The sequence below is a fragment of the Triticum aestivum genome, chromosome 5B (assembly GCF_018294505.1).
Source record: "Triticum aestivum cultivar Chinese Spring chromosome 5B, IWGSC CS RefSeq v2.1, whole genome shotgun sequence".
Lineage (NCBI taxonomy): Eukaryota > Viridiplantae > Streptophyta > Magnoliopsida > Poales > Poaceae > Triticum > Triticum aestivum.
In genome coordinates this window covers 79918633-79946039 of record NC_057807.1, presented here as the reverse complement: position 1 = coordinate 79946039, position 27407 = coordinate 79918633, and the positions used below count along the sequence as shown (strand labels likewise).

General features: G+C 43.5%; 2 protein-coding genes and 1 pseudogene across 2 annotated transcripts; all 3 read left to right on the top strand.

The window, feature by feature from the left end:
- The first annotated feature begins 2170 nt into the window (after window positions 1-2170).
- LOC123110514 (protein PEP-RELATED DEVELOPMENT ARRESTED 1 homolog, chloroplastic) lies at window positions 2171-7530 on the top strand. Its single transcript, XM_044531051.1, has 9 exons — window positions 2171-2505; window positions 3344-3499; window positions 4092-4160; window positions 4268-4438; window positions 6026-6169; window positions 6324-6485; window positions 6591-6656; window positions 6772-6831; window positions 6927-7530. The coding sequence occupies exons 1-9, from the start codon at window positions 2239-2241 to the stop codon at window positions 6969-6971; spliced, it is 1140 nt and encodes a 379-aa protein (XP_044386986.1). The 5' UTR covers window positions 2171-2238; the 3' UTR covers window positions 6972-7530.
- Window positions 7531-7662: 132 nt separating this feature from the next.
- LOC123110513 (nuclear mitotic apparatus protein 1) lies at window positions 7663-9998 on the top strand. Its single transcript, XM_044531050.1, has 2 exons — window positions 7663-8309; window positions 8419-9998. Exons 1-2 carry the CDS (start codon window positions 8076-8078, stop codon window positions 9472-9474), a joined length of 1290 nt encoding a protein of 429 aa, XP_044386985.1. The 5' UTR covers window positions 7663-8075; the 3' UTR covers window positions 9475-9998.
- Window positions 9999-12455: 2457 nt separating this feature from the next.
- LOC123114663 (uncharacterized) lies at window positions 12456-13362 on the top strand (annotated as a pseudogene).
- Window positions 13363-27407: the final 14045 nt, after the last annotated feature.

Below are 27407 nucleotides of genomic sequence, written 5' to 3'. Positions count from 1 at the left end.
GTACCTAACATGCATACCACTATATATCATACATCCTAGAACTAAATTTACAAAATTACCAATCCACACTAAGCATATCAATCCATGGATTGCTCATCCTAAAACTTAGCATTCATAGAATTATATATCAATACATCCATTCCAAGAACGCAATAAATGGGCGTGAATGGGAGGCCGGATGCAATGGCGTGACACGCGAGGGGAAGGAGATGTTTTTTTAAGTAACCACATATATTTCATTAGAAAACGGATTACAAAGAGTACACACTATGTCACCACAAGAGGCATACATACATGTCTTGCAATATTGCATCAAAGACTCCACAAGAAGTAAAACCAGAATTTCACTTCGGGGGAATCTTGTGCCATGTTGAAACTTCATCCACCATCATCTTCCGTAATCGCCGAGGCAACATGGGAGAAATAGGAGAGTTGCCGTCATACCCACATCTGGAGGAGTACCTTCACATACAAGGATGCCTTTTGAGTCGATGAACCGGAGCGCTGCAAGCAACAAGACCGAGGCTTTGTGGCACGTCGGCCGGGATTCTTCCCCATGTCCGCTAGATCCCAGTGCCATCAACTTCATCTGATGTGGTCGAAGAAGAGGAACGTTCCTGCTTGTCGTCATCCACGCCACCCACTGCAAGACACCAAACACAACTGCAACATCACCGAGATATGAAGACCAGCAAGAAGACCGAGCCACTTGCTCCTCGGTGCCGCCCATTAGAATGTCAACAAGATGGAGGAAGAGCATGAGCAGATTATTCTGACGCAACATCGTCTCCACCATTGTTGTAGCACCTCTCACAAAACCATGCCTATCCTATCCCCTACTAAAGAGAAACTGCCAGGGTCCCCGCCAGCTACCGCCGCTGAAGCGGCAGACGGACAGGGCAAGGATCCACGGCGGCACTGTTGTCAAGAGGAACGACAGAAAGTCGCCTCCGATCGCCTCTCTGGAGCGGTTTCAAGAGAGCGAACGAAGCGTTCATTTTTGGGGAAGGAGATGTTGGGATCAAACCTCTCATGGTGACGAGCGGCGACCTCCGGCGGCGGCGATGAGGGGGCGGCCTTCCTTGGCAAGATCTGGTGCGTCGACTGGTCGCAAGAGGGAGGGGATGAGTGGAGATAGATGGAAGTGTGCGATGGCTAGGTTTCTACCTAGGTAAAAACAACCCAGTTGTGGCGTGCGATGCGCAACCCACACCACAAGTAATTCAAGCCCGAAAACATGACTTAAAAACTAGGCCCAAAAATAAACTAGTAGCGTGAGAAAACCCACGCCACAGCTAACAACAGAATTAGTGGCTTGTTATGTCTTTGGCACGCCTCCTGTTTGGGGCACGCCACCAATAACATTTGCAGGGGGTCATACTATTGGGCCTACACATCGTTGGCGTAGTCGCATGCTCACACGCCACCGACAACATTGTACTGGTGACGTGCGAAATATTGCACACCATCGGTATATCGAAAAATACATGTAGCATGGATTGAATGTGGCGCGTGATTAATATGATTGTGTGTAACCATTTCTTCAGTAGTCTTTATACTAACTATGCACCAAAAGTCTTTTTAACACTTTTTTCTGATACCATTTTTTAATACAACATCTTAATTTGTTGCTTAACATACATTGGTTTTGAGGGAGAGTTGTAGGATTGTGAGTTTGGATGTACTATCAATGACGATGGGGTGCATGTAAGACAAAAATAATAGATGAAGGAAGAAAAATAGTGTTTCTGAGGTAAAAATAAGTCGATGATGCTTTTTGATGTGCATAAGAAAAACATACTACATGTTATTATTGTTAAACCAGTGAAATATTTATGTCTCTATTGCAATCCGTAGACAATTAACTAGTCAAAGAAAAAAGAAAACCGTGGATGAGATTTAAGTGAGTTCGGGAAGTCTTGTGTCGAGTTTTATAATGGAATCTAGGGCGTGTTTGGGCTAGGTAGCTGGGTCATGAAAACTAGCCTTCGTTTTGGTTTTGATTCACCCTGGAAGTCTATCGTTAAGTTTGTTACAGAGGATATGATTATGAGTTAATAAGTTTAATAAAGCTAGCCATGACGATCTTCAACTGAAGAAACTAATCAAAGAATAGAAAACAAAGGGCTACGGTGATAATATTTCAAAAAATCGGAAAGGAGGAAACCCATCGCATCTTCCCCCCGTGTGTGCCACCTATCCTGTCCTCACTCCCCGCAGCACGAGCAGAGCAAAGCCATGGCGGCTCTCTCCCTGTCCTGCACCCCTCCCACCGCCGTGCTCCCCTGCTTGCCCCGCAGGCCCGCCGCCTCCCTCCTCAGGCCGCGGGTCCCCTCCCGTCCTACCCTCGTCGTCTGCCTGGGCGCGAAGCCCAAGGTGCCCCTCCCCATCGCCTCGCCGTCCCCACTCGTGGACGACCCCGCTAAGTGGGACCCCGCCGAGTGCGACGCCCTCCTCCGCGGCGGCGAGCAGGTCGCCTCCGTGCTCCAGGAGATGCTCACGCTGGTACGAAATTTTGTCACCTCTCTGCTTATCTTCCTAGCGACGGATGGACGAAGCTTTTGTTTAGTTCAGTTTCATCCTTCGTCTTTTAGAACAGTTTCATGAAATGGCAACTTCTCTCGTGGTTTGTGGGTAGTACCTATCACGAAGGAATATGTAAACGGCAGTTACTATGATTCTCGAGCTATCTGGATGATTATTTGTGTTCATTTATTCTGACCTATTATCTACTGTTGGAATGTGCTCTGCTCTTGTTGGGTGGTAAACTGTAGTCGCTCCATTTTGAAATAGACAAATTTTTAGATATTGAGATGACACGCTCTCCACGTGTCTTTAACAATTACCTTTTGTGTGCATATGTTATTTAAAAGAGTATGAAATTCTATAATATTAAACAACTATCCATGACAAATCCACTTATATTCACCTTACCAGCATTTACGAACTGAAAAATCACGAACAACGGTCTGAATAGATTTTTTATATTAGTATTCAAAGTTTGACTGCATGTTTTTTTAGTAAGTCATGTATTTACGAACAATACCATTTTTTGGATTTCTTTAGATGAATTGGCACATTTTAACCGTTCGATCAGCTCATTGCATTGTTATTTTTTTTCATCCATTGTGTTATTTTACATTTGGTTAATCCAAGTCAATTATATGTTGTATTAAAATTTAAGTTGTTGAACCATGATGAATGGATGAATCTTGAATGGTCACTCGGGTTTATCTCAGTATGTTTCACGATGTGCGCCAATCATTGAATTTGCTGCCTGTGAGGGTCTACAGTTGCAACACTGTGTTTTTGTTGTTGTTTATGTGTATTGGTGGTGTTGTAGATGGAAGACATGGAGATGGATGGTGCATTTGCACCGGTGGTCGTGGAGTTGGTGGCTCAGGGTGTCATTGGTAATAGGGTTGATGAGATGGAGTCTGGCTTTCTAATGGCACTCGATTACATGATACAGCTCGCGCAGAAGGATGGTGATGATGAGGTAGCTTGGTACTTCCCTCACCCAACTCAGCATTCTACATCATTGACCTGCATCTGTCTTTTCTGAATGAACATTCCGTCAGAGATCATTTAGCATCACAAATGAGAACTATGCTGTGTGCTCTCGTGGCTTTGCCATATTGTGGTACCAAAATGATGAACTATCGGTTTATCTCTCCAATTATGATTGTGCAACAGATGATAAAGCATTAATCTGTATGTATGTAGTATGTACTCATGTTAAATTGCTCATTAGCATGGTTTAACATGTAATCTAGTTATTCTGGGAGATATCACTGAGAATGCTTTGTGAGAATAGGGTAACTCTGAAGTCCACAAGAACTGTTGCGAGACATGCTTACTGGTCTAACACCCTAATTTTATAATGTTACTCATTTCCAATTGATCGTGGGCCTTGTCTGGGTATGTGTTAAGTTCTTGAAGACATCCCTAAAAATGCTTTGCTGCAATTTGATGTAGACGGGGTCCGTGAAAGATATTCTGAGGCACTGTTATCAGCTGGACTAATTATTACTATCCTTACATGTATAAGCTTTTTCTACTTCCCTTAAATACCAGTTTTACAATGGCAGCGTAACTCTCTTCTTGAAGTAGTCAAGCAGACGGTGCTAGACCATCTGACGAAAAAATGCCCTCCGCATGTGAGTGTTACTTCTACTGCAGCAATACTCACATTAGTCCTTCATTTTTATTTATTTCTGGATGCATATTTACACTGTTTGACGAGTCTGCGCGTTTTATGAACCAGGTTCAAGTAGTTGGACTTCTTTGCCAGACTGAAAAGAAAGAGAGCAGACATGAGCTACTACGTCGTGTAGCTGCCGGTGGTGGCGTTTTTGAAAATGATAAAGGCCTGAAGTGTCAAATTCCAGGAGCGAATCTCAATGACATTGCAAATCAGGCGGATGATCTGCTGGAGGTAGGTTGAAGAGCATGTGTTCATTCGTGATGAATATTCGATGTTGACACTTCTGTACTTAGATTCTCGGTCATTTTTAATTCATATATAATTGTATGGAGCACAAGTAGTGTTGACTTGCAGAACATCGGCTCCTGTTGCTACATGGTTATTTGCATCATTACTATGATAGTTAGTTACATGTCGCAAATGAACATACAATGTAACTAAAAACAATATGTACTCTTCAAGACAGAATATTTACAGCCTTACGTAACTGGATTTGAAATTGGTGCAGATGATACCTATCAGTTGCCTCATAACCGTTCTTAAACGTGTGCAGTTTTCTTTCTGAACGCATATAACTGCTTCCCTGGTTAATAGCTATGAGCCCATGGCTGCCAAAAGCTATGCTGGATGTACAGCTTTATTGCAACTTCTCTTTGTTATTTGCAGATTTCTAATGGAGCGAACTATATAACAGTTCTGCACTTGGATTTATTCAACTAAAAAACTAGTATGTGAATGACATTTGTGTTAGGGCATGACACACTTTTTTTCCTGTAAAGACGGTTAACACCCCCATCCTCTGCATCGATGATGAACTTTAGATGGTTTTGAACTTTCTTATTTGCCATCTTGGAATGTAATCGATTTCTCATGTCCAACTTTTGACCTGTTTGAGCTGGTCATTGTAGCCAATGTGTCGGATAGTTCAAGTTCATATCAGCATATGACATTGAGCCACTGGCCACTCCTCCTGCCTCCACTTACCACTGAGCACTGTTATGTCCGCAAAACTGACATTTTGGAGATGAGTTATGAACCACTGTCATTCATACATGACACCCCTGTATAACATATGCACCTTGTACAACCAGCTCCCAAAGTGCCAGAGTTCTAAGATGTGTTTGCATCGTGGTCTTCTACTACTTTATAAAAATCTGAGTCCAGTTTCCATAATTTTTAGTATCATTCACTCCCCTCAAACAGATAAAGCACATCATCGTTCCTGCATTCTTGATGCTCTGAAATTGGTTGAAACTAGATGCATCGTCACAAATGACTAAACTAAGTCTGTGAACTAGTGTGTAGTCTTCATGGTGCATCATCTGCAATTATCAACACTAGCATTGTGAACTACACATTTTCTGGTACTTCATTAATTGCTTCAATCTTCCATAAATCCCTGATCCATTTTTGAGAAATATAAATGACTGGTATTTTATTTTACAATGATGGTGAACAAGAAAAGCCTTTGTCCAAATGCCATTTAGAATTCCAGTTCTAAATGAGATCATTTTTGCATATCTAAACATGAAATACAGTTCCTATTTTTTTTAAATACATGCCATCTGAATTGATACTTCAATCTGTGATGATGGATTGATGGTAAACTGAATCTGTAATTAATATTTGAAATTCTGAAACATTAACAGACATAGTTCACTAGACTCATTAACAAACATAATTCACTTAAAACATTAGCTTCTTGTTTATGATTAGAACATTTGGAAGAGTGCTTCTTGAAGTAGTTAGCTTATTTGGATATCCATGCCAACTAATAGTTTCCCAATCTTTTGAGCTAAATTTTCTCTATTGCTGCAGTCAATGGAAACCAGACCCACAATTCCTGATCGAAAACTTCTGGCCAGACTAGTTATAGTAAGAGAGGAAGCTCGAAATATGATGGGAGGTGGCCTTTTAGATGAAAGAAATGATCGTGGTCTCAATACCCTTCCTCAAGCAGAGGTGTGTTTTAGATATGTTGGACTCCTGAAATAACACAGTTGCAATCTTTAATACCATGTGTAGTGGTAGACTTGGAATATCCTTAATTACTTTGGTCTGATGTAAGAGCTGCTCTGTCTGGTTTGTAAGCCTCATGAACAATACTGGTGAACAGGTGAACTTCTTGAGCAAACTGGTCGCTCTCAAACCAGGGAAAGCAGTGGAGAAGATGATCAGTGATGTTATGCATGGCAAAGAGGAAGGTGCTGATAACACTGAAAGCACAAATACAGGACCAAATTCTGACCTGGAACCTTCAACTGGGACATCTGGAAGGGTAAGGCTTGGATACAACTTGGGTAGTTGCTATCATCACAAAATTCACATATAATATACATTGAACCAGACTGTTGTTGACTCCACATGTTTACAAAAACATTAGGAAAATGCAACGGGCCGCAAGCCACAGCCTGTCCGGCCTGGAATGTTCCTGGAGACAGTTTCTAAGGTATTATGCTAATTTATGAAACATATATTTTCTTTGAAATGAGCACATTAGTTTCCATTAAGTCTTTACGAGTTTACATTGCCGTAATTCAATTTCTTCAACTTGTGGTAATAAGGTCTTAGGCGGCATATATGCAAAGAACACATCTGGCATTACAGCACAACATCTAGAATGGGTGAGCTACCTTCATTCCAGTTAACTATAAGTTGCCCTGAATGTCACCCTTGTCTGGAAAATAATTTTCCTTTTCCATATTTGACTGTTATATAGGTACATCAAACAACACTGAAAATTCTTCAGGAAATGGCCTTCTAATGTTGCATGTGATCAGTCATATACAATACAAAAATGAAGCGTTTTGCACAAATGAAGCTATCGGGATATTTTCTCCATATATAACTTGTTGATGAGGTGTGTTCTGAGTTACTTGGCTGCAAAATGGAGCGGAAGATTTGGTGACGGGAGCACCTGAAGGCCCAACGATTACTTCCAGTCTTCCGGGAAGGGTACTGTTGTATCATCACGCGCAGACGTTGCAGTCCAGAAGTAAGTTGGAAACTTGAAAGGAGCACAATCAAACGGTTAGATTGATGATAGTTATAGCTTTCTTCGAGTAGTGCTTTTTGAAGACATTACTAGTATACCAGAAAGGGTTTTGGAAGCTAGGATTCTGGAAGGTTCTTAGATAGTTTAGTTTGATCATGTTCCTTTGTATAGCCTGTGTAACTTTGATTTGCATAGATGTTTTCATGTACTATGTTGTTAGAATGAATGTTAGGTGTGGCGACAATTCCCTCGTAGTCGGTAACTTGCATGCCCAGACACTTTCTGAGTGTCCTTTTTTATAGAAAGACGGCACTTATGTTTGAGTGAAGACATTATTTGTTGCCCCCTAGGTCCAACTCGGGGCGGCTTCTTTGATTTGACAATCAGTCTTCACCGCTTTCTTCTAAATTTGGCAAGGCCATCCCCTGGTTGCACGGAGAACCATCCATGCCTGCAACTGAAGGCGACCTTGGCGACCTGCACAGCCCAGACACCAAACCGTACGTACGCGCGTGCAACCAGAAATGTTTGAGAAAAGAAGCACCCAACGCCCCAGCCATGCAGCGCGAGCCCGCGATTGGCTAGTGCCCCGCGGCCGGGCTCTTCTCTCCGGCCGCGGTTCCTCCCCGAATCCGTTTCCCCCTCCCTGATCCGACGAGGTTATCACGCCGGAGTTCTTCCGCTCCGCACCCGCTCCCGCCGATCGACGGTTCTGCTTCGTCCCGTTTCTGAACAAGCCAAGGGGATTCGATCGTCTCGTACGAATTCAGAGACGCTCGTTTTGGACGACGGTGCAATAGAGCGGAGTGGTCCAGCAGCTATAATTTGGCGTGCATTGACTTGGGATTGATCCGTACGTGTGGGGGGCGACCGATGGCGTCGTCCTCCTCCTCTCTGTCATCGGCGCTGAGCTCGATGGAGCAGATGCTGGACGCGCTCAGGCAGAGAGGGATCGGCAAGCCCGACGACAAGCCCAAGGAGGAGGAGCCGCCGGCGCTGCCCACGCGCCCCACCGTCAGGGGCCGGCCTCCTTCCATCCACAGGCCCGCCTCCAGCGCGCCGTGGAGTCAACAACGCCCACCGCTGGCCCTGCTCCCCCCACCGCCGGTACGTATACACCACGTCTGTTTTAGTATTGTGCCGCGCGAGGAGCAATGCCATGCATGCATGCCATCGACTAATTAAATAAATGGTTTGGCCTGTGGACGTACGCCAGGAAGATGAAGAAGCGAGGGAGGCGGAGAGGCGTGCGGTGGAGCTGGAGCTGGAGAGAAGGGCTGTGCGGGCGGAGGAGGAGGCGAAGCAGAAAGACGACGACGTGAGGCTCAAGGAGGAGGAGATCGCCGTGCTGAGGCAGCAGGTGGAGCTCTACGAGGCCCGGCTCGCCGAGTGGGAGGCCAAGATGAAGGCCGTGGAGGAGGAGCTTCAGAGACAGACCGCCGCGCTGCAGATGTCTCAGGCTGCTGCTGCTGCGGCGGCGGCCAGAGCAGCACTCGGTTCCACGAGCCACCGCCGGGAGCCAACCTTATCCGACGGCGTCGCGCAGGCGGAACAAGCTCCGGTGCCCACGAGGGCGGAGGAAGCGTCCGTGAAGCGGGGCGAGAGCCTGTTTCGAGGAGCGTCCGTGAAGCCCCAGCAGCAGCAGCAGCCCGCCGTCGCGGCCGTCCTTAGCTCGAAGCCGAGCCACGCGGGCGTCGCCGCCGTCCTTAGCTCGAAGCCGAGCCACGCGGGCGTCGCCGCCGTCCTTAGCTCGAAGCCGAGCCACGCGGGCGAGCTCGCCGTCGCCCCCGCCGTCCTTAGCTCGAAGCCGAGCCACGCGGAGCACCACCTCGCGACCGAGTTCGCGCGGGAGACCCAGGCGTTCGAGCACGCCGCGAGGGCGGTGGCCGAGGTGAAGCCGGGCACCATGTCCGTCGACGAGCTCAAGATGCTGAGGCGGCAGTTCGCCGCCTGGAAGAAGGAGTACGAAGCGCGGCTGCACAAGACAAACGCGGAGCTTAAGAAGCGCATCCACTCGGAGAAGAGCCACGACCAGCAGGCTGCCCACTGCGGCCGGCGCCGGTGGTGCGGCTGGTGGAGGACGATCAAGGCGCCGAAGTTCAGGGCCCCCAAGAGGTGCTGCGCTTGCGCTTGCGCCATGAAGTTGCCTAGCCTTCCCTCGTGCAAGTTCCCTAGCCTTCCCTCGTGCAAGTTCCCTAGCCTTCCTTCGTGCAAGTTCCCTAGCCTTCCCTCGTGTTCCTTCTCTTGCTGCTGCTTTCGCCGCCGCCGATAGTCACCCAAAAATACTGGACCGCCGCTCGTGCTGTACATGAATGAAAGCAAAATGCCAAAATTGCAGTGACCAACGTACATGGCAAGACGAAGATGAAACGGAAGAGTTTTCCTGACTGAATGTGTAGTATATGTTGGTGGTGTGAAGTGCTGACCTAGATGACCTGCTGCGAAATTTCTGAATCTCCAATGTCCAAAGGATCATTTGGACAAGGGAAATGTTAAAAAAAAATAAAGTTAGATTTTTAAGCATGACAAAGCAAACGTTTTTATGGCAATTTATGTTATCACGGGGATGGCAAAAAAAATTCGGAAATGATAAACCCCGAAATGTTCGGATTTTAGGCATGGCAACCCGATCGTTTTTTCATGGCAACTTTGGTTCAAGCGAGGTTGGCAAACATGGCAATTTTCAAACATAAGAGTTTTCCTGACATAAGCCCTGTTTGGTGTCGCTCCGCTCCACAACTCCGCTTCCGGAGCTGCAGTTTCCTCGCTCCGCGGATCCGGGAGTTGGTGGGTTACAGAACAGGGTCTTAATGTGTGGTATGTTAGTGGTGTGAAGTGCTGACCTAGATGGCTTGATACAAAATTTCGGAATCTCTAATGTTCAAGGATCATTTGGAAAATGGGATGTTAAAAAAGTGAGGTTAGATTTTTAAGCATGGCAAAACGAATGTTTTTTATGAAAATTTATATTATCGCTAGGATGTCAATTTTCTTTAGCAAGCACGACAATTCTTGACAAAAAATATTAAACATGACAGATTTGCCATCCTCGCGACAACATAATTTGCCATAAAAATGTTCATTTTACCTTGCTTAAAAATCTGATGTTTGTTTATTATCAAAGTCCTTTGAAAATTTCTCTAGTAGATAGGTGCTCGCAGTAACACACAATTTGATCAGACATGAAAGGTTTTTCAACATTTGCTGATATGGAAGGCTCCCGTTTCTTCACAAGTTGGAATGGTTACTACCATTGTCTACCTAAGAAGGGTGGGGGAGGTGGGGGGTGGAGGGGTTAGATGAAAAAAAATAGTGTCTGCCCCCTTAGATCTATACATTTTACTGTTTGCCCCTTAAAGTTTTTTGTGTAGCTCCATTAGCGAATTGGACCAAATTCTCAAGGTGATAGGTACTCAAACTACCACCAACAATAACATGGAAGTTGATGTACTAGACATGAACTATTCCTTGACATTTGCAGGTAGAGATAGCTCTTTCACAAGTTGGAAGGATAAGTAGCATTGCCTACTTAAAAACAAGTTGCAAGGCGATTAGGTTAAAGTCTTTTCCCCTCGATCTCCGACGAGCCTATGAGTTCATCTCCCTTCTACCTGCTGCTCCAACGGCCGATGACGGGGAGGAGAATCCTGGTGCCTCGGCTCTTGATAGTAGGTAGGTTACAGTTTTAGCCCTCGTAGGGGCGATGCTCGAATGGGTGGTGACGCTTTTTCTTCAAGTCAGTCTTTCGGGCTCTGATCCTCCTCAAGTTCATTAGTCGAGACAGATTAGATGAAGCTCTGACTTAATGTCCCACCAGCTCCTTGGGGCGGCGAGGTTAGGGTTTATCATTGTGTATACATGACGATGATATTTGGTGTCAGCTTCTTATGATTGATTCAAAGGTTCTACGATGTCAACTGCGGCTCCAGGATGCTGGTCCTTACGGGTACATGCACGAAGTCTTCTTAGCTATCATCGACAAGGTCAAGCCAGCTCCGATATGGGAATGGCGACAGGGGTGTGTCAGCGACAACAGTGGTCGTTCGGTGTTCCAGGAACCTCGATGAAATTTTTATTATGTTTAGAATGTTTTGCACTTCTAATGAACTTTAAGAATAGCTTTTATAATAGCTGTGAGATCTTTTTCTCTAAAATAACCAGTCCTGACAACACACACCAATGTGATGATCTTGGGAGAAGTTAATGGAGTGATCAACAATCACCCTTGATTGAAACTTAATTCCGCTCAATCTGTTCCTTGACTCGGACAAGCCAAGATTAAAATAATGAACAATGTGGAAGTAAGTTCTTCTCCTAGAGTATAGGTTAATTTTCTCTTAGAGGAGGCACATATATAAGTTAAGTCACATCATAACTTTTCTAATTGGAGGAAGGGAAGGGGCACATATATCTAGTCATACCCCTTAGAGCCTACCTAATAACAGAGCCTACTACTTCTACCTAATTGCCATCTCATTTGTAGTCAATCTAATAGCCAGTTAATATAATAACAAAAAAACTAACGCCTACACGTCTGGCATCTTGCACATCACCCACACACCTTCACCACCATTCATTTTGCCACGTATGAACAAATGACATCAGCAGGAATATTTTTGGTTTTCGTCTTAAAAATGTTTTATCCCCTAATTAAAAAATCAAATTTAAAATTCGCTTTCACCATTAAATCCGTCTCGACGAGATCTTCAAAACTAGACCCCATGTTGATATGTTTCGACGATATTTTTTTTGCCCAAAAGTTGCCATGATGTTTACACTGTAGTTGCCATAATGATTAAACTAAAGTTGCCATGTGGCAATTTTAGTTTATAGAGCATGGCAATTTTAGTTTTTTGATGATGGAAATTCCAGTACTTTGACCATGAAAATTATTTTTTGTTTGAACCATGGCAATTTTAAGTCCATGTATCATGGCAATTTTAGTTTATGGTTCATGGCAAGTCTAGTTTCTTAATTCCCCATTTTATAATATGTCAAAATTTAGTTTTAAATGTAGAAGAAAATAGCTGAAACATATCATGGCAACTTCAATGCAAACATCGTGGCAATTCATATGCAAAAGACATCGCAACTTTTAACCCCAAAAAATTCATCGAAATATATTGATATGAGATCTAGTTTCGAAGATCTCGTCGTGAGGGATTTAATGGTGAAAACGGATGTTCATTCGGATTTTTCATTTAAGAGATAGAACATTTTAAAAACTGAAAATCTAAAAAGATTCCCACATGCATGCATGCAGTGACGTGGCACAGTATGTGTGTTATAGGGCGTGTGGGCGGGTTTGGCCCCCACCACATGTGTAGGCGTTAGCGTTGTCCTATAATAATCCCTCTGTCTCATAATATAAGAAGAAGTGAAGGAGGTGGAGAGGAGTTCGGTGGAGCTAGAGCTGGAGAGAAGGGCTCTGCGGATGGAGGAAGAGGCAAAGCAGAAAGACGACGACGTGAGGCTCAAGGAGGAGGAGATCGCCGGGCTGAGGTAGCAGGTGGAGCTCTACAAGGCCCGACTCTCTGAGTGGGAGGCCAAGATAAAGTCCATGGAGGAGGAGCCGCAGAGACAGATCGCCGCGTGACAGATGTCTCACAGCGCTGCTGCGGCCAGATCAGCAGCTGGTTCCACGAGCCACCGCCGGGAGCCAACCTTATCCGATGACATTGTGCAGGCCGAGCAAGCTCCGACGCCCACGAGGGTGGAGGAAGTGTCCGTGAAGCCATAGCCCTAGCAGCACGGCGGCGAGCCCGCCGTCGTCCCCGTCGTCCTTAGCTCGAGCTCGAAGAAGAGCCTGGCGGGCCACTACCTCGTGGCCGAGTTCGTGCGGGAGACCCAGGCATTCGATAACGCCGCAAGGGCGGTGCCCGAGGTGAAGCCGTGCACCATGTCCGTCGACGAGCTCAAGATGCCGAGGCGGTAGTTTGTCGCCTGGTAGAAGGAGTAAGAGGCGCGGCTGCGCAAGACCAAGGCGGAGCTCAAGAAGCGCGTCCACTTGGAGAAGATCCACGACCAGCAGGCTCCCCATGTCGGCCGAAGCCGGTGGTGTGGCTGGTGGAGGACAATCAAGGCACCGAAATTCAAGGACTTTAAGACTAGCTCAGGTGTTGTTTATGATCATGTTTTCCGGATCTTGGGATATCGTTAAGTGTAATGATACTCCCAAAACAAGTTTGAGAATATGACATTGGAAGAACAACCGTATTGAATTGACCCAACTTGTTTGTTATACTTTGAGATACTATCGTCACAAGTCAATTGTTATAACACAGAGAGTTAACATATGCTTTAGTTTCTTAGACCATAAGAGTATCGTAGTCACTTCTTACCGTATGATGTACTTTGGGGTTGCTCAAACGTCACTTGTAACATGGTGATCCTAACGACAAGTTACATGTACATCAAAAAGTTTGACAAGAGACTAAATAGCTCAAGAGTGGGATTTTCTTCTCCGACGATGAAGAAATATTCTTAGGGACATCTCGGTGTGACAACATCCATCATCGTCTGGCCAAACACGGGTGACTAGGTCACAGTGATGCTGGAACATATCAACGAGAAAGAAGAACAAAACTGGAAACAAGGAGACAAATATAGTGAGCATGAGAATGACTCAAGAGGATAATGATATGTCTCACCTCAGATTTTGTAGAAGTATCGCGAAGCAAAGGGAATAGCACATGATAACAAAAGGTTCACTCGAATGTCATATGTGTATTCATATGTATCAATATGCATGTATGGCTCCTCTATTGATCATTGAACAAAAGGAGTTTTGTTCATGTCTATGTTTTACCAAACCTAGAAGGTCACAAGGTTAAGGGAATCACAATCTGTTGAGTGTTATTTATGTTAGAGTTATGAGAAAATATTTATGAAATATTTCCATTAATATTAGAAATAGTTTTGAGAGAAAGAAAGCATTTCGCAATCACCGAAAGAGTAGGAGGCTTTTATAATTAATTAAGTATCAATGGGCCAAGGAAAATACAAAAATGCCAAGTGGTGGAAAGTTATTGGGCCCTAGGGCCCAATAATAAAAGGAGGCGCCCCCTAGCTTGTATGACAAGTTAGGGGGAGTCCGAATTGTAGTGGGGAGGAGTCCTCCTCCCCCCGTATGGCGCCCCCTCTCCTCCCTCCAACCTATATATATTTGAGGATTTGGCCCCTTGGGGATACACAAGTTTTGGAGCCTCCTCTAGTTCTCTAATTCTAATTTTAAATTGGACTTGATGTAATTATAGATAGACCAAGATCTCTCTAATCCTCTTAATAGACAAGCCCTGTGTGGTTTTCTTCTTCTCCCTCTAATTCTCCGGTGACGACTAGCTCTGGACGACGAAGCTCTGTCGGATTATGAAGCCTGAACGCTTGCAAAATGTAGAGAGGCCATGCTTTCGGTCTTCTGTTCGAGGGATCGTTCGTGAACGGTTCGAGAGATTTCAAGTACGATCTACACCATTTCTTCTCCCGTTGCAAATCGGTGTTGGCAACGATCCGATCTAAAACCATTAATGCATCTTCATAGTGTTCCTGATTTGACCATAGGACGATTTTTTTGTTTTCTACTACGTTTCCCAACAATAACAAGCCTTGAGACTAATTTAGTTGTTAAGAGGTATCAGCCCACTTATTTATTTATTTCCCCAAATCACGCCAAAACCCATTCCAGGTGCTCCACGCGCGAACACGCACCATGGAATTTGTACCCACACCTGGGTGCAGAGGAGGCGTGAGTCTACAGTATGATCATGGAATTTGTTAGTTATTTTTCTTTTGTTTTTTGAGATTTATGGTACGTTTGTTACTTAAAATTTGTTTGGTTAATTAGTTGATTTGGGGGTGGGAATAAATTTGGGCATGGGGCTCTCGTGATTACATAATTATGACAAGGTATCTCATATTGTCTCTACCTACACAATGCATCACGGACGACGAGGATGCTGTTCAGGGATGGAGCTAGATGAATACATGTGTGTACAGATATAGACTCATTATTTCTACTTAGAAAAGTATATATATACATCTATTAAACCATATGGTTTCATAAAGATATGGTTAAATTTGTACATGGGTGCTCCAAAAACATATATGTTTGAAGCAATCCCTCACTAATTTGTACTCTACAATTTTCTAGAGATATGTTTACCTAATCATATAGTAAACCAATATTATGATATTTTTTGAACCATATGTTTTAGGTATCTAATATAGATATGTATAAACTATATAATTTACACAAGTATCAAAAAGTAATTAAACTATAATTTTTGTTATAAAGTACAAATTGTATTTAGCAGAACACATAAGTATTTTCTGATGATATACCTTACAAATATATAAAATAAATAATTGAACTGGTAGTTAACTTTCTTTGTGGTTAAGTATGATAAATAAGTAATAAAAATTATATTACTTAACACGTTAGTATGGTAAGTATAAAACTTTATTATAAAATATGTGTATATCTATGTATACCCAAATTTGAAATGCCCGCTCCGCCACTGATGCTAGTAACAAGGCACACATCTATCTATGTTTAGCTTAATGTACCCAATTTTTGAGGAATTACGCTCGACATGCTCACACAATAAAATGGCAAATGAAATATGTGGCAAAGCGTGCACAACCAATTCTAGCATCTATCAAACAATTGGCGATGACTAGGTCATCTATATATGAGTATATTGACTTAGGAGTCAAATGAGGACATTTGATCATAGGTCATACTCATCGTTTAAGCTCAAGTGGGGTTACCACTTTTACATAATGCATTGATGTGTTCACACCATTAGAGTTGCTTTGACTCAATTCTTAGAGTTAAGCTCCCCTTAGATGTGAGATCCCCCTTAGAGGGATGAACTAACCTTGGGTTTTGTCGATGATGACTTCATGTAGGTGTTGAAGATGTGGATGCTCAATGTTGATGTAGATCATTTGGAGCAATCCTTTGGAGTGAGTTGCACTTTCAACTTACCTACATGGGTTAGTCCCACAAAGAACAAACAAGAATATCCATAGACATAGAGTGATGCACACACACAAGATGATGTCCATGAAAACATTAGGTTACCTTGTCCCTTGCCTTACCAACATGAGGGTTTGTGACTCCTTGAACTAGTGCAAGATGTGGAAGTTGATTGCACTTGTCCTTGCCATAAAGATATGAGTGAAGAATGTTGGCGGAGTCACCCTCAAGAACTCTCTAGTTCTTCTTCTTCGGGATCCACATCATCTTGATGGGAATCCTTGGAGTTGTAGTTGTACTTGATGAAGTAGAACTTGACGTAGTCTTGGGAATCCACTTGACCGAGACCTTAGGTGCTTCTTCAAATGCATCAATATCTTCTTGAAGCTTGTCCTTGCCTTTGTTCTTGTGGTCTTGTGGTGGAAGATCATCTTGAGCTTGTGTTCCCTTGAAGGAAGAAGGATCATACTTCTCTTGTTGAGGAACAAACTTCGTCTTGGGGTATTGATCTTCTTCCCACTCAACTCCATTGTCATTGAACTTTCATTCAAAACCAATACCTTGATTCTTCCGGTGTCTTCCTTGCTTGCGTACAATTTCCTCAAATTGCTTACTCCCGGCAAGGCTCTTGTAAACACCTTTCTCTATAATTCCCTTCAATAAGCTATTTTCTTGCTCAAGTGTAACTTGGCTAAGAGAATCATTAGTGGAATCAAGAGAACTACTAGAAGCAACAATATTGGATTTAACATTATTATTGTTACTATCAGAGGAAGTATCTTTCTTGTACTTGTTACTAGACTTGACTTGAGGCATGTAAGTAGATAAGAGTAAACGCTTGGCAATGTAAGAAGAACTTTTCTTGCGGAGATCATCATTGATTGCTTTTAAGAACTCATGCTCTTGCTCAAGATTGAGCTTTTCAAAGCGTAACTTCTCATGAGCCCTTAAAAGTTCTCGATGATTTTCGAAGATAGTTTCATGAGCCAACTTAAGAGTGTTTAGTTCTTTAGTTAGAAGCTCAATCTTCTCCTTATCATTGTCATTCATTTTATCTTGATTAGCATGATTAATTGACGTTTCATCATAGTATTCATCACTAGAGTTGTCAACAAGTAAATCATCATCCACAAGCAAGTCATCTTCATCACTATTGAAATCAACATACTTAGGATGTGTTACCTTTGAACCTTTGGCCATGAAGCATCTTCCAATTCCTTCATTTGGTGAATCAAATATGTCGTAGGAGTTGGTTGACATAAGTGCTAGACCGGCAACACCTTCATATTGAGTATGTTCGGAGTCGGAGTGATAGCTTCTCTCGGAGTGATTGTTGGAGTCGGAGCCGGATACCCATTCACCAACATGAACTTGATGTCTTCGTTTTGTGTAGCTCCTTGATGACTTGTCCTTCCTTTCCGAATCCTTGCTTCTCCGTGAGGGTCTTCGTTCATAACGATCATCTCTACTCCTCCTCTCCCCTGGTGGTGATTCTTCTCTTTTGCTTCTTCTTTTTGGAGAATCTTCTCTTCTTTTGTAGGGTGCTGTACACTCATTGGAGTAGTGTCCAGGCCTCCCACAATTGTAGCAATTGTGCTCTCGACTAGAAGATCTTTTGTCATGATAAGACCTTGACTTGGAGCTTCTTTCTTTGCTTCTACTCTTGTAGAATTTGTTGAAGTTCTTCACCATTAAGCTCAATTCTTCATTGAAGGTTTGTTTCTCACTTGATGATGTTGGGGCTTCACTTGAGGCTTTGTAAGCACCACTTGACTTGTTGTGAAGTTCCTCCTTATCCTTGAGTGACATCTCATGAGCAACAATCCTTCCAATGACTTCCGTTGGCTTGAGATCTTTGTAGTTTAGCATCATTTGAATCAAAGTGCACACGGTATTATACTTTCCATCCAATGATCTTAGGATCTTTTTGATGATGAATTTGTCGGTCATCTCTTCACTCCCTAAGCCGGCAATCTCATTTGTGATAAGTGCAAGCCTAGAGTACATTTCAGCGACACCTTCACCATCCTTCATTTTGAACTTGTCAAGCTGACTTTGGAGCACATCCAACTTGGATTCCTTGACGCATTCGGTACCTTCGTGCATGTCAATCAAAGTATCCCAAATTTCCTTTGCATTCTCAAGACGACTGATATTGTTGAATTCTTCGGGGCACAATCCGTTGAAGATGATATCACAAGCTTGAGCGTTGTATTGCAGCATCTTCAATTCTTCCGCATTCGCTTCACGGTTCGGTTCTCTCCCATCAAAGAATTCACCTTGCAAGCCAATACAAATAATTGCCCAAATGGCGGGGTTATGTCCGAGAATATGCATTTTCATCTTATGCTTCCAACTAGCAAAATTAGTACCATCAAAGTAAGGACCTCTACGGTGATAATTTCCCTCGCTAGACGCCATACTCTCCTAGGTTGTGAAACCAAGGCCATGACCACCAAAAGCTATGGAAATCAAAGCAAATGGAGACCAAAGCTCTGACACCACTTGTAGGACCTTGAAGTATGTCTAGAGGGGGGGGGGGTGATTAGACTACTTGACCAATTAAAAACTTAACCTTTTCCCAATTTTAGAGTTTGGCAGATTTTAGCTATATTAGGACAAGTCAAGCAATCATCACACAAATCAAGCAAGCATGCAAAGAGTACATAGGCAGCGGAAATTAAAGCATGCAACTTGCAAGAAAGTAAAGGGAAGGGTTTGGAGGATTCAAACGCAATTGGAGACATGGATGTTTTTGACATGGTTCCGATAGGTGGTGCTATCGTACATCCACGTTGATGGAGACTTCAACCCACGAAGGGTAACGGCTGCGCGAGTCCACGGAGGGCTCCACCCAGGAAGGGTCCACGAAGAAGCAACCTTGTCTATCCCACCATGGTCGTCGCCCACGAAGGACTTGCCTCACTAGCGGTAGATCTTCACAAAGTAGGCGATCTCCTTGCCCTTACAAACTCCTTGGTTCAACTCCACAATCTTATCGGAGGCTCCCAAGTGACACCTAGCCAATCTAGGAGACACCACTCTCCAAGAAGTAACAAATGGTGCGTTGATGATGAACTCCTTGCTCTTGTGCTTCAAATGATAGTCTCCCGAACACTCAACTCTCTCTCATAGGATTTGGATCTGGTGGAAAGAGGGTTTGAGTGGAAAGCAACTTGGGGAAGGCTAGAGATCAAGATTCATATGGTAGGAATGGAATATCTTGGCCTCAACGCATGAGTAGGTGGTTCTCTCTCAGAAATGGTAAGTTGGAAGTGTAGGTTTAGTCTGATGGCTCTCTCCACGAATGAAGAGGAGGTGTCGGGGTATATATAGCCTCCACACAAAATCTAACCGTTACACACAATTTACTAAACTCGGTGGGATCGATTCAACAGACTCGGTCGGACCGATTTAGTAAACCTAGTGACCGTTAGTGATTTTCGGTGGGACTGACATGCATCTCGGTGAGACCGATTCGGTTAGGGTTAGGGCATAACGTAATCTCGGTAAGACCGATTACACAAACTCGGTGAAACCAATTTTGGTAATAAGCTAACCAGAGAGTTGGTTAGGTAAACTCGGTGCGACCGATTTGCTCTTTTTGGTGAGACCGAAATGTTACAAAAGGGAAACAGAGAGTTTATATTGCAATCTCGGTGGGACCGATCGCTCACCTCAGTTAGACCGAAACGGTACGAAGGGAAACAGAGAGATTACAATCCCATCTCGGTGAGACCGAGATCCCTATCGGTAAGACCGATTTGCTTAGGGTTTGTGGCAGTGGCTATGACTTTTGGAATCGTTGGCGCCGGATAGGAAGAATCGGTGTGACCGATTTTGGCTTTGGGTTTAGGTCATTTGTGGATGTGGGAAAGTAGCTGAGGGTTTTGGAGCATATCACAAAGCACATGAAGCAAGAGGCTCATTAAGCAACACCTCATCCCTCCTTGATAGTATTGGCTTTTCCTATAGACTCAATGTGATCTTGGATCACTAAAATATAAAATGAAGAGTCTTGAGCTTTTGAGCTTGAACCAATCCTTTGTCCTTAGTATTTTGAGGGATCCACTTTCATCATCCATGCCATGCCATTCGTTGAGCTTTCCTGAAATAATAGTTTTGGAATAGCATTACCTCAATGAGCTATATGTTGTTATGAATTACCAAAACCACATAGGGATAGTTGCACTTTCGATCTCCCCCTTTTTGGTAACTGATGACAACATATAGATCAAAGCTTCGACAAATGATAATAAGATTGAATAACATCGTCGCTTTGAGAAGTATGTGATAAGTAAGAGCTCCCCCTAAATTTGTGCATAGTTTAAAATTTTCTTTGGACTGCAAATGCACAAGGAATTAGGCTCATGGTTTACTCTTCCATGTCACATACATCTTGGTGGAGCGCTCAAAATGATAAGTATTGAATACATGCACTCATCACCAAGCAAAGTGAATGATCACATAAGATAGATAGGATAATATCATCAAACATGCATAAGTGTAGCTTATGATCAAACACATGATCATCAATGTCTCACAAGCATAGTATCTCAAACAATCAAAAACAAACAAGTTTAAACCAACAAAGCAAGAGAGAACAAAAGCAACACTCTCTGTCTCGAAGCCTATGATCTATACATTTTTCTCCCCCTTTGGCAACAAGTTACCAAAAAGTTCATAGAAAATGCATAGTGCTAGATCGACTCTCAGGCTTGATCTTTAGTTGGTGGTGTAGAGATGGCTCCTTGGACGAAGGCTTCAGTTGATTTAGAGGGTGCTGGAGTTGATGCTGAAGCTGGTTGCACTTGAGCTGAAGGGGTAGTTGCTGGTGCTGAAGATGTAGCTCTAGTATCTGGCACTGGCACATCAGCTGACCTCTGAGCTCTAGGCACTCTGGCAAAGACATTAGTGGTAGTCTTGCCCTTCCTCTCCTGCATGTCATCCTGCAGTTTCTCCACAACTGTCTGAATCTCAGTTACCTTGACATCAAGATCATGAAATTTGAGTTCCATGATTCTCTCCAGGCTCTCCTGATTCTGAGTGAGGGTGGCCAATCCCTTCTCAATCCTCAGAGATGATGCTATCAACTAACCAAGCTGCTCTTGCTTGTTCTTCAAGAAATACTCAGATGCCTCCTCTTGAGTTGGCATCTTGGCAGCCTTCTCCTTCCTTGCCTTCTCCTTCTTCTCTTGAGCTTGAACTGATGATGGATCATCCTCATTCATGACAACCTCATTGTCTTCAAAGTCTGGATAGAGTGGAAAATGTTCCCTATACAATAGATATTTGCCAGTTCCCATCTTTGAGTTGATCAATTCCTGAATCTGAGGGGCATATCCACAACTCCTCTTCTGATCTGCTGCAGTCCTCTTAATGGTTTCAACTATAAGGCTCATGACTTTGAATTTCTGTGGCACATCAAATAAATGCAACATATTGATTGCATGCCCTCTGATCATGTTGTGGTCACCAGACTTGGGCAACACAGTGTGCCTCAAAATCCAATTGATAGTAGGCAGCCCTGACAACAGAAAATGGACTGATCCAAAAGAGAAAGTCTCTAGGGCTTTGTCTGGGATCTCCTTGTACATGTGTGCCATGGTATTGTGTCCCATTTTCTTCTTGGCATATACATCCAGATCATCATCATTTTCCTTTGGGGCATTTATCAGCTTTGCCCATTCTTCAACAGTGGATTGGTACCTCGTACCTTCAGACATCCAAACAATTCTTCCATCTGGGTAAAAATGTGCTGTGGAGTAGAATTGCATGATAAGTTCATCATTCCAGTTTGTGAGCTTTTGCCCAACAAAGTCTGCAACTCCACAAGCAACAAAGCTGTCTTGCACTCCAGGATAGTGCTCTTCATTCTCCTTCATGTAGGTCCAGTCGACCCACCTCATATCACACACAATGGGCTTCTTGTCCAATAAGATTGTCTCATAGAAGTCCTGCTATTCCTTTGTATGGAACCTGTAATCAACAGTAGTTCTTCTCCTTGTGGCATATGGATCTGCCATCCTCCATAGCCTCAATCCTGAGTCTTTTCTGATGTTCATGTCCTCAGCCACAGGATGGGCATCATTGTGGTATGGTATCTTAGGCTTGAGCTTCCATAGGACCCGTCCTTCTTCATCTTCCTCCTCAGCAACCTCAGGCACTGGGGCCTTGTTCTTCTCAGCATCTGGAATACTCCTGGTATTCCTCTTTGGTGCAGACTTGGCCTTGGGGGAAGCTTTGGGTGCTTCCTTGGGCTTAGTTGTTGCAGCCCCTAATCTAATAGCATCACCCATAAGCTTTGGTGCCTTTGGTGCTGGTGCAGCAAGCTCTTCCTCTTCCATCATGGAAGGTTGACCAACAACTCTGGCCATGGTCTTCTTGACCCTTTTCTTCCTCTTCTTTCCTTCAGCAGCTGGCTCTTTGGGATCAGGCTTTTCAGGCAGTTGAGTTGATGCTCTGGCCTTGGACATTGGTTGTCTTCCTGCAGGCCTTTTGATCTTCATGCCTGGCTTTGTATCCTTTGCTGAGCCATATTCCTTCTTGAGCACCACTTTCTTGGAAGTAGCCTCATCTTCTTCAGCTTTGTAGTTCTCATCTTCTGAGTCTGAGGTTCTCTTTCTCCTTTGCCTGGTAGTAGCCTTAGGCAGGTTGCTAGGAGTGCTTCTGCTCCCTTCATCTGAAGTGCTGGAGGGACTAGTGCCCTCACTCATGTGAATCTGCTCTGCTGACCTGTTCTGGCTGTCACTCTGGTCTGACATGCTGCAAAAACTGACTCCTGACCCTGTGAAGAGTAATGGATGAGATAGAGTGGATGAGCATCACAAAATGCAGAGATTTTTGCAAAAGAATGATTCAAAAAATTCAGTTTTAATTTTCCATAGAAAGCATTTCGGATCAACCGATTTTCAAACTCGGTGATACCGAAGCAGTTTTTGGAACCTAAACTGATGAACTCGGTTGGACCGAGTCACAGTTCGGTGGCACCGAGACTGCTAGGGTTTCACAGAATCCTAAAATTGGTCACATCGATTAGTAATTCTCGGTCAGACCGAGATTCACTAGTGCAATGGCATTAGCCAAATCGGTGAGACTGAGTTTTTCAACTCGGTGGGTCCGAGATGATTTCGGCGGAAACCTAACCCTAAAAATTTGAATCTAATCTACTCTACGGACTACGTTGGCTGGATAGGATTGTTTCAATCATGGCAAGAATCAATAAGAGTACAATGTGCTAGGAATCAGATGTGGATAGCACATAGATCGAGTCCATACCCTAGTGCGGCGATGAACTCGCTACGGCGGCAACGGTGGGGTTGAATTCCATTGACGGCGGCGGAGACCAGCGACAGGAGGCGGCTGGCGACGAGGAGACAATCCGGAGACCTTCGATGGGAGAGCGAGTTATTGCGCAGGCAAAGGGGTTCGGAGAAATTTCCAAAATTTTGCCCGTGACTATATATAGCCCGACCGTGTCGGTGTGACCGAGTGGAACAACTTGGTGGCACCGAGATGCAAAACTGTGTTCAGTTACAGCAACTCAGTGTGACCGAAAAATTCAAATCGGTTGCACCGAGATTGAAAACTTAGATCAACTTAATGATCTCGGTAGGACCAAAATGGAGGAATCATTCGGACCGAGAGTCACAAAGAGGTTTTGGAAGTTTAAGTCTATGACGAATCGGGGACTCCGAGTGCTCCTCACACAGAGTGGTTCGAATCTGACTTGATCAAATTTTGTGATGTAGCATGAATAGAGTTTGAGACGAGAAAAGCATAGATAGCTAGAGAAGGTTCTTAGGCATTCTTGTCCATCCACTTGGCCAAAAGAAGAAAGAACCAAACAATCAAAACAACAAGTGGATGTCCTTGAATGAGTAAAATATGGACCAACATGCTCACACAGTAAAATGGCAAATGAAATATGTGGCAAAGCGTGCACAACCAATTCTAGCATCTATCAAACAATTGGCGATGACTAGGTCATCTATATATGAGTATATTGACTTAGGAGTCAAATGAGGACATTTGATCATAGGTCATACTCATCGTTTAAGCTCAAGTGGGGTTACCACTTTTACATAATGCATTGATGTGTTCACACCATTAGAGTTGCTTTGACTCAATTCTTAGAGTTAAGCTCCCCTTAGATGTGAGATCCCCCTTAGAGGGATGAACTAACCTTGGGTTTTGTCGATGATGACTTCATGTAGGTGTTGAAGATGTGGATGCTCAATGTTGATGTAGATCATTTGGAGCAATCCTTTGGAGTGAGTTGCACTTTCAACTTACCTACATGGGTTAGTCCCATAAGGAAAAAACAAGAATATCCATAGACATAGAGTGATGCACACACACAAGATGATGTCCATGAAAACATTAGGTTACCTTGTCCCTTGCCTTACCAACATGAGGGTTTGTGACTCCTTGAACTAGTGCAAGATGTGGAAGTTGATTGCACTTGTCCTTGCCATAAAGATATGAGTGAAGAATGTTGGCGGAGTCACCCTCAAGAACTCTCTAGTTCTTCTTCTTCGGGATCCACATCATCTTGATGGGAATCCTTGGAGTTGTAGTTGTACTTGATGAAGTAGAACTTGACGTAGTCTTGGGAATCCACTTGACCGAGACCTTAGGTGCTTCTTCAAATGCATCAATATCTTCTTGAAGCTTGTCCTTGCCTTTGTTCTTGTGGTCTTGTGGTGGAAGATCATCTTGAGCTTGTGTTCCCTTGAAGGAAGAAGGATCATACTTCTCTTGTTGAGGAACAAACTTCATCTTGGGGTATTGATCTTCTTCCCACTCAACTCCATTGTCATTGAACTTTCATTCAAAACCAATACCTTGATTCTTCCGGTGTCTTCCTTGCTTGCGTACAATTTCCTCAAATTGCTTACTCCCGGCAAGGCTCTTGTAAACACCTTTCTCTATAATTCCCTTCAATAATCTATTTTCTTGCTCAAGTTTAACTTGGCTAAGAGAATCATTAGTGGAATCAAGAGAACTACTAGAAGCAACAATATTGGATTTAACATTATTATTGTTACTACTAGAGGAAGTATCTTTCTTGTACTTGTTACTAGACTTGACTTGAGGCATGTAAGTAGATAAGAGTAAACGCTTGGCAATGTAAGAAGAACTTTTCTTGCGGAGATCATCATTGATTGCTTTTAAGAACTCATGCTCTTGCTCAAGATTGAGCTTTTCAAAGCGTAACTTCTCATGAGCCCTTAAATGTTCTCGATGATCTTCGAAGATAGTTTCATGAGCCAACGTAAGAGTGTTTAGTTCTTTAGTTAGAAGCTCAATCTTCTCCTTATCATTGTCATTCATTTTATCTTGATTAGCATGATTAATTGACGTTTCATCATAGTATTCATCACTAGAGTTGTCAACAAGTAAATCATCATCCACAAGCAAGTCATCTTCATCACTATTGAAATCAACATACTTAGGATGTGTTACCTTTGAACCTTTGGCCATGAAGCATCTTCCAATTCCTTCATTTTGTGAATCAAATATGTCGTAGGAGTTGGTTGACATAAGTGCTAGACCGGCAACACCTTCATATTGAGTATGTTCGGAGTCGGAGTGATAGCCTCTCTCGGAGTGATTGTTGGAGTCGGAGCCGGATACCCATTCACCAACATGAATTTGATGTCTTCGTTTTGTGTAGCTCCTTGATGACTTGTCCTTCCTTTCCGAATCCTTGCTTCTCCGTGAGGGTCTTCGTTCATAACGATCATCTCTACTCCTCCTCTCCCCTGGTGGTGATTCTTCTCTTTTGCTTCTTCTTTTTGGAGAATCTTCTCTTCTTTTGTAGGGTGCCGTACACTCATTGGAGTAGTGTCCAGGCCTCCCACAATTGTATCAATTGTGCTCTCGACTAGAAGATCTTTTGTCATGATAAGACCTTGACTTGGAGCTTCTTTCTTTGCTTCTACTCTTGTAGAATTTGTTGAAGTTCTTCACCATTAAGCTCAATTCTTCATTGAAGGTTTGTTTCTCACTTGATGATGTTGGGGCTTCACTTGAGGCTTTGTAAGCACCACTTGACTTGTTGTGAAGTTCCTCCTTATCCTTGAGTGACATCTCATGAGCAACAATCCTTCCAATGACTTCCGTTGGCTTGAGATCTTTGTAGTTTAGCATCATTTGAATCAAAGTGCACACGGTATTATACTTTCCATCCAATGATCTTAGGATCTTTTTGATGATGAATTTGTCGGTCATCTCTTCACTCCCTAAGCCGGCAATCTCATTTGTGATAAGTGCAAGCCTAGAGTACATTTCAGCGACACCTTCACCATCCTTCATTTTGAACTTGTCAAGCTGACTTTGGAGCACATCCAACTTGGATTCCTTGACGCATTCGGTACCTTCGTGCATGTCAATCAAAGTATCCCAAATTTCCTTTGCATTCTCAAGACGACTGATATTGTTGAATTCTTCGGGGCACAATCCGTTGAAGATGATATCACAAGCTTGAGCGTTGTATTGCAGCATCTTCAATTCTTCCGCATTCGCTTCACGGTTCGGTTCTCTCCCATCAAAGAATTCACCTTGCAAGCCAATACAAATAATTGCCCAAATGGCGGGGTTATGTCCGAGAATATGCATTTTCATCTTATGCTTCCAACTAGCAAAATTAATACCATCAAAGTAAGGACCTCTACGGTGATAATTTCCCTCGCTAGACGCCATACTCTCCTAGGTTGTGAAACCAAGGCTATGACCACCAAAAGCTATGGAAATCAAAGCAAATGGAGACCAAAGCTCTGACACCACTTGTAGGACCTTGAAGTATGTCTAGAGGGGGGGTGATTAGACTACTTGACCAATTAAAAACTTAACCTTTTCCCAATTTTAGAGTTTGGCAGATTTTAGCTATCTTAGGACAAGTCAAGCAATCATCACACAAATCAAGCAAGCATGCAAAGAGTACATAGGCAGCGGAAATTAAAGCATGCAACTTGCAAGAAAGTAAAGGGAAGGGTTTGGAGGATTCAAACGCAATTGGAGACATGGATGTTTTTGACATGGTTCCGATAGGTGGTGCTATCGTACATCCACGTTGATGGAGACTTCAACCCACGAAGGGTAACGGCTGCGCGAGTCCACGGAGGGCTCCAACCAGGAAGGGTCCACGAAGAAGCAACCTTGTCTATCCCACCATGGTCGTCGCCCACGAAGGACTTGCCTCACTAGCGGTAGATCTTCAC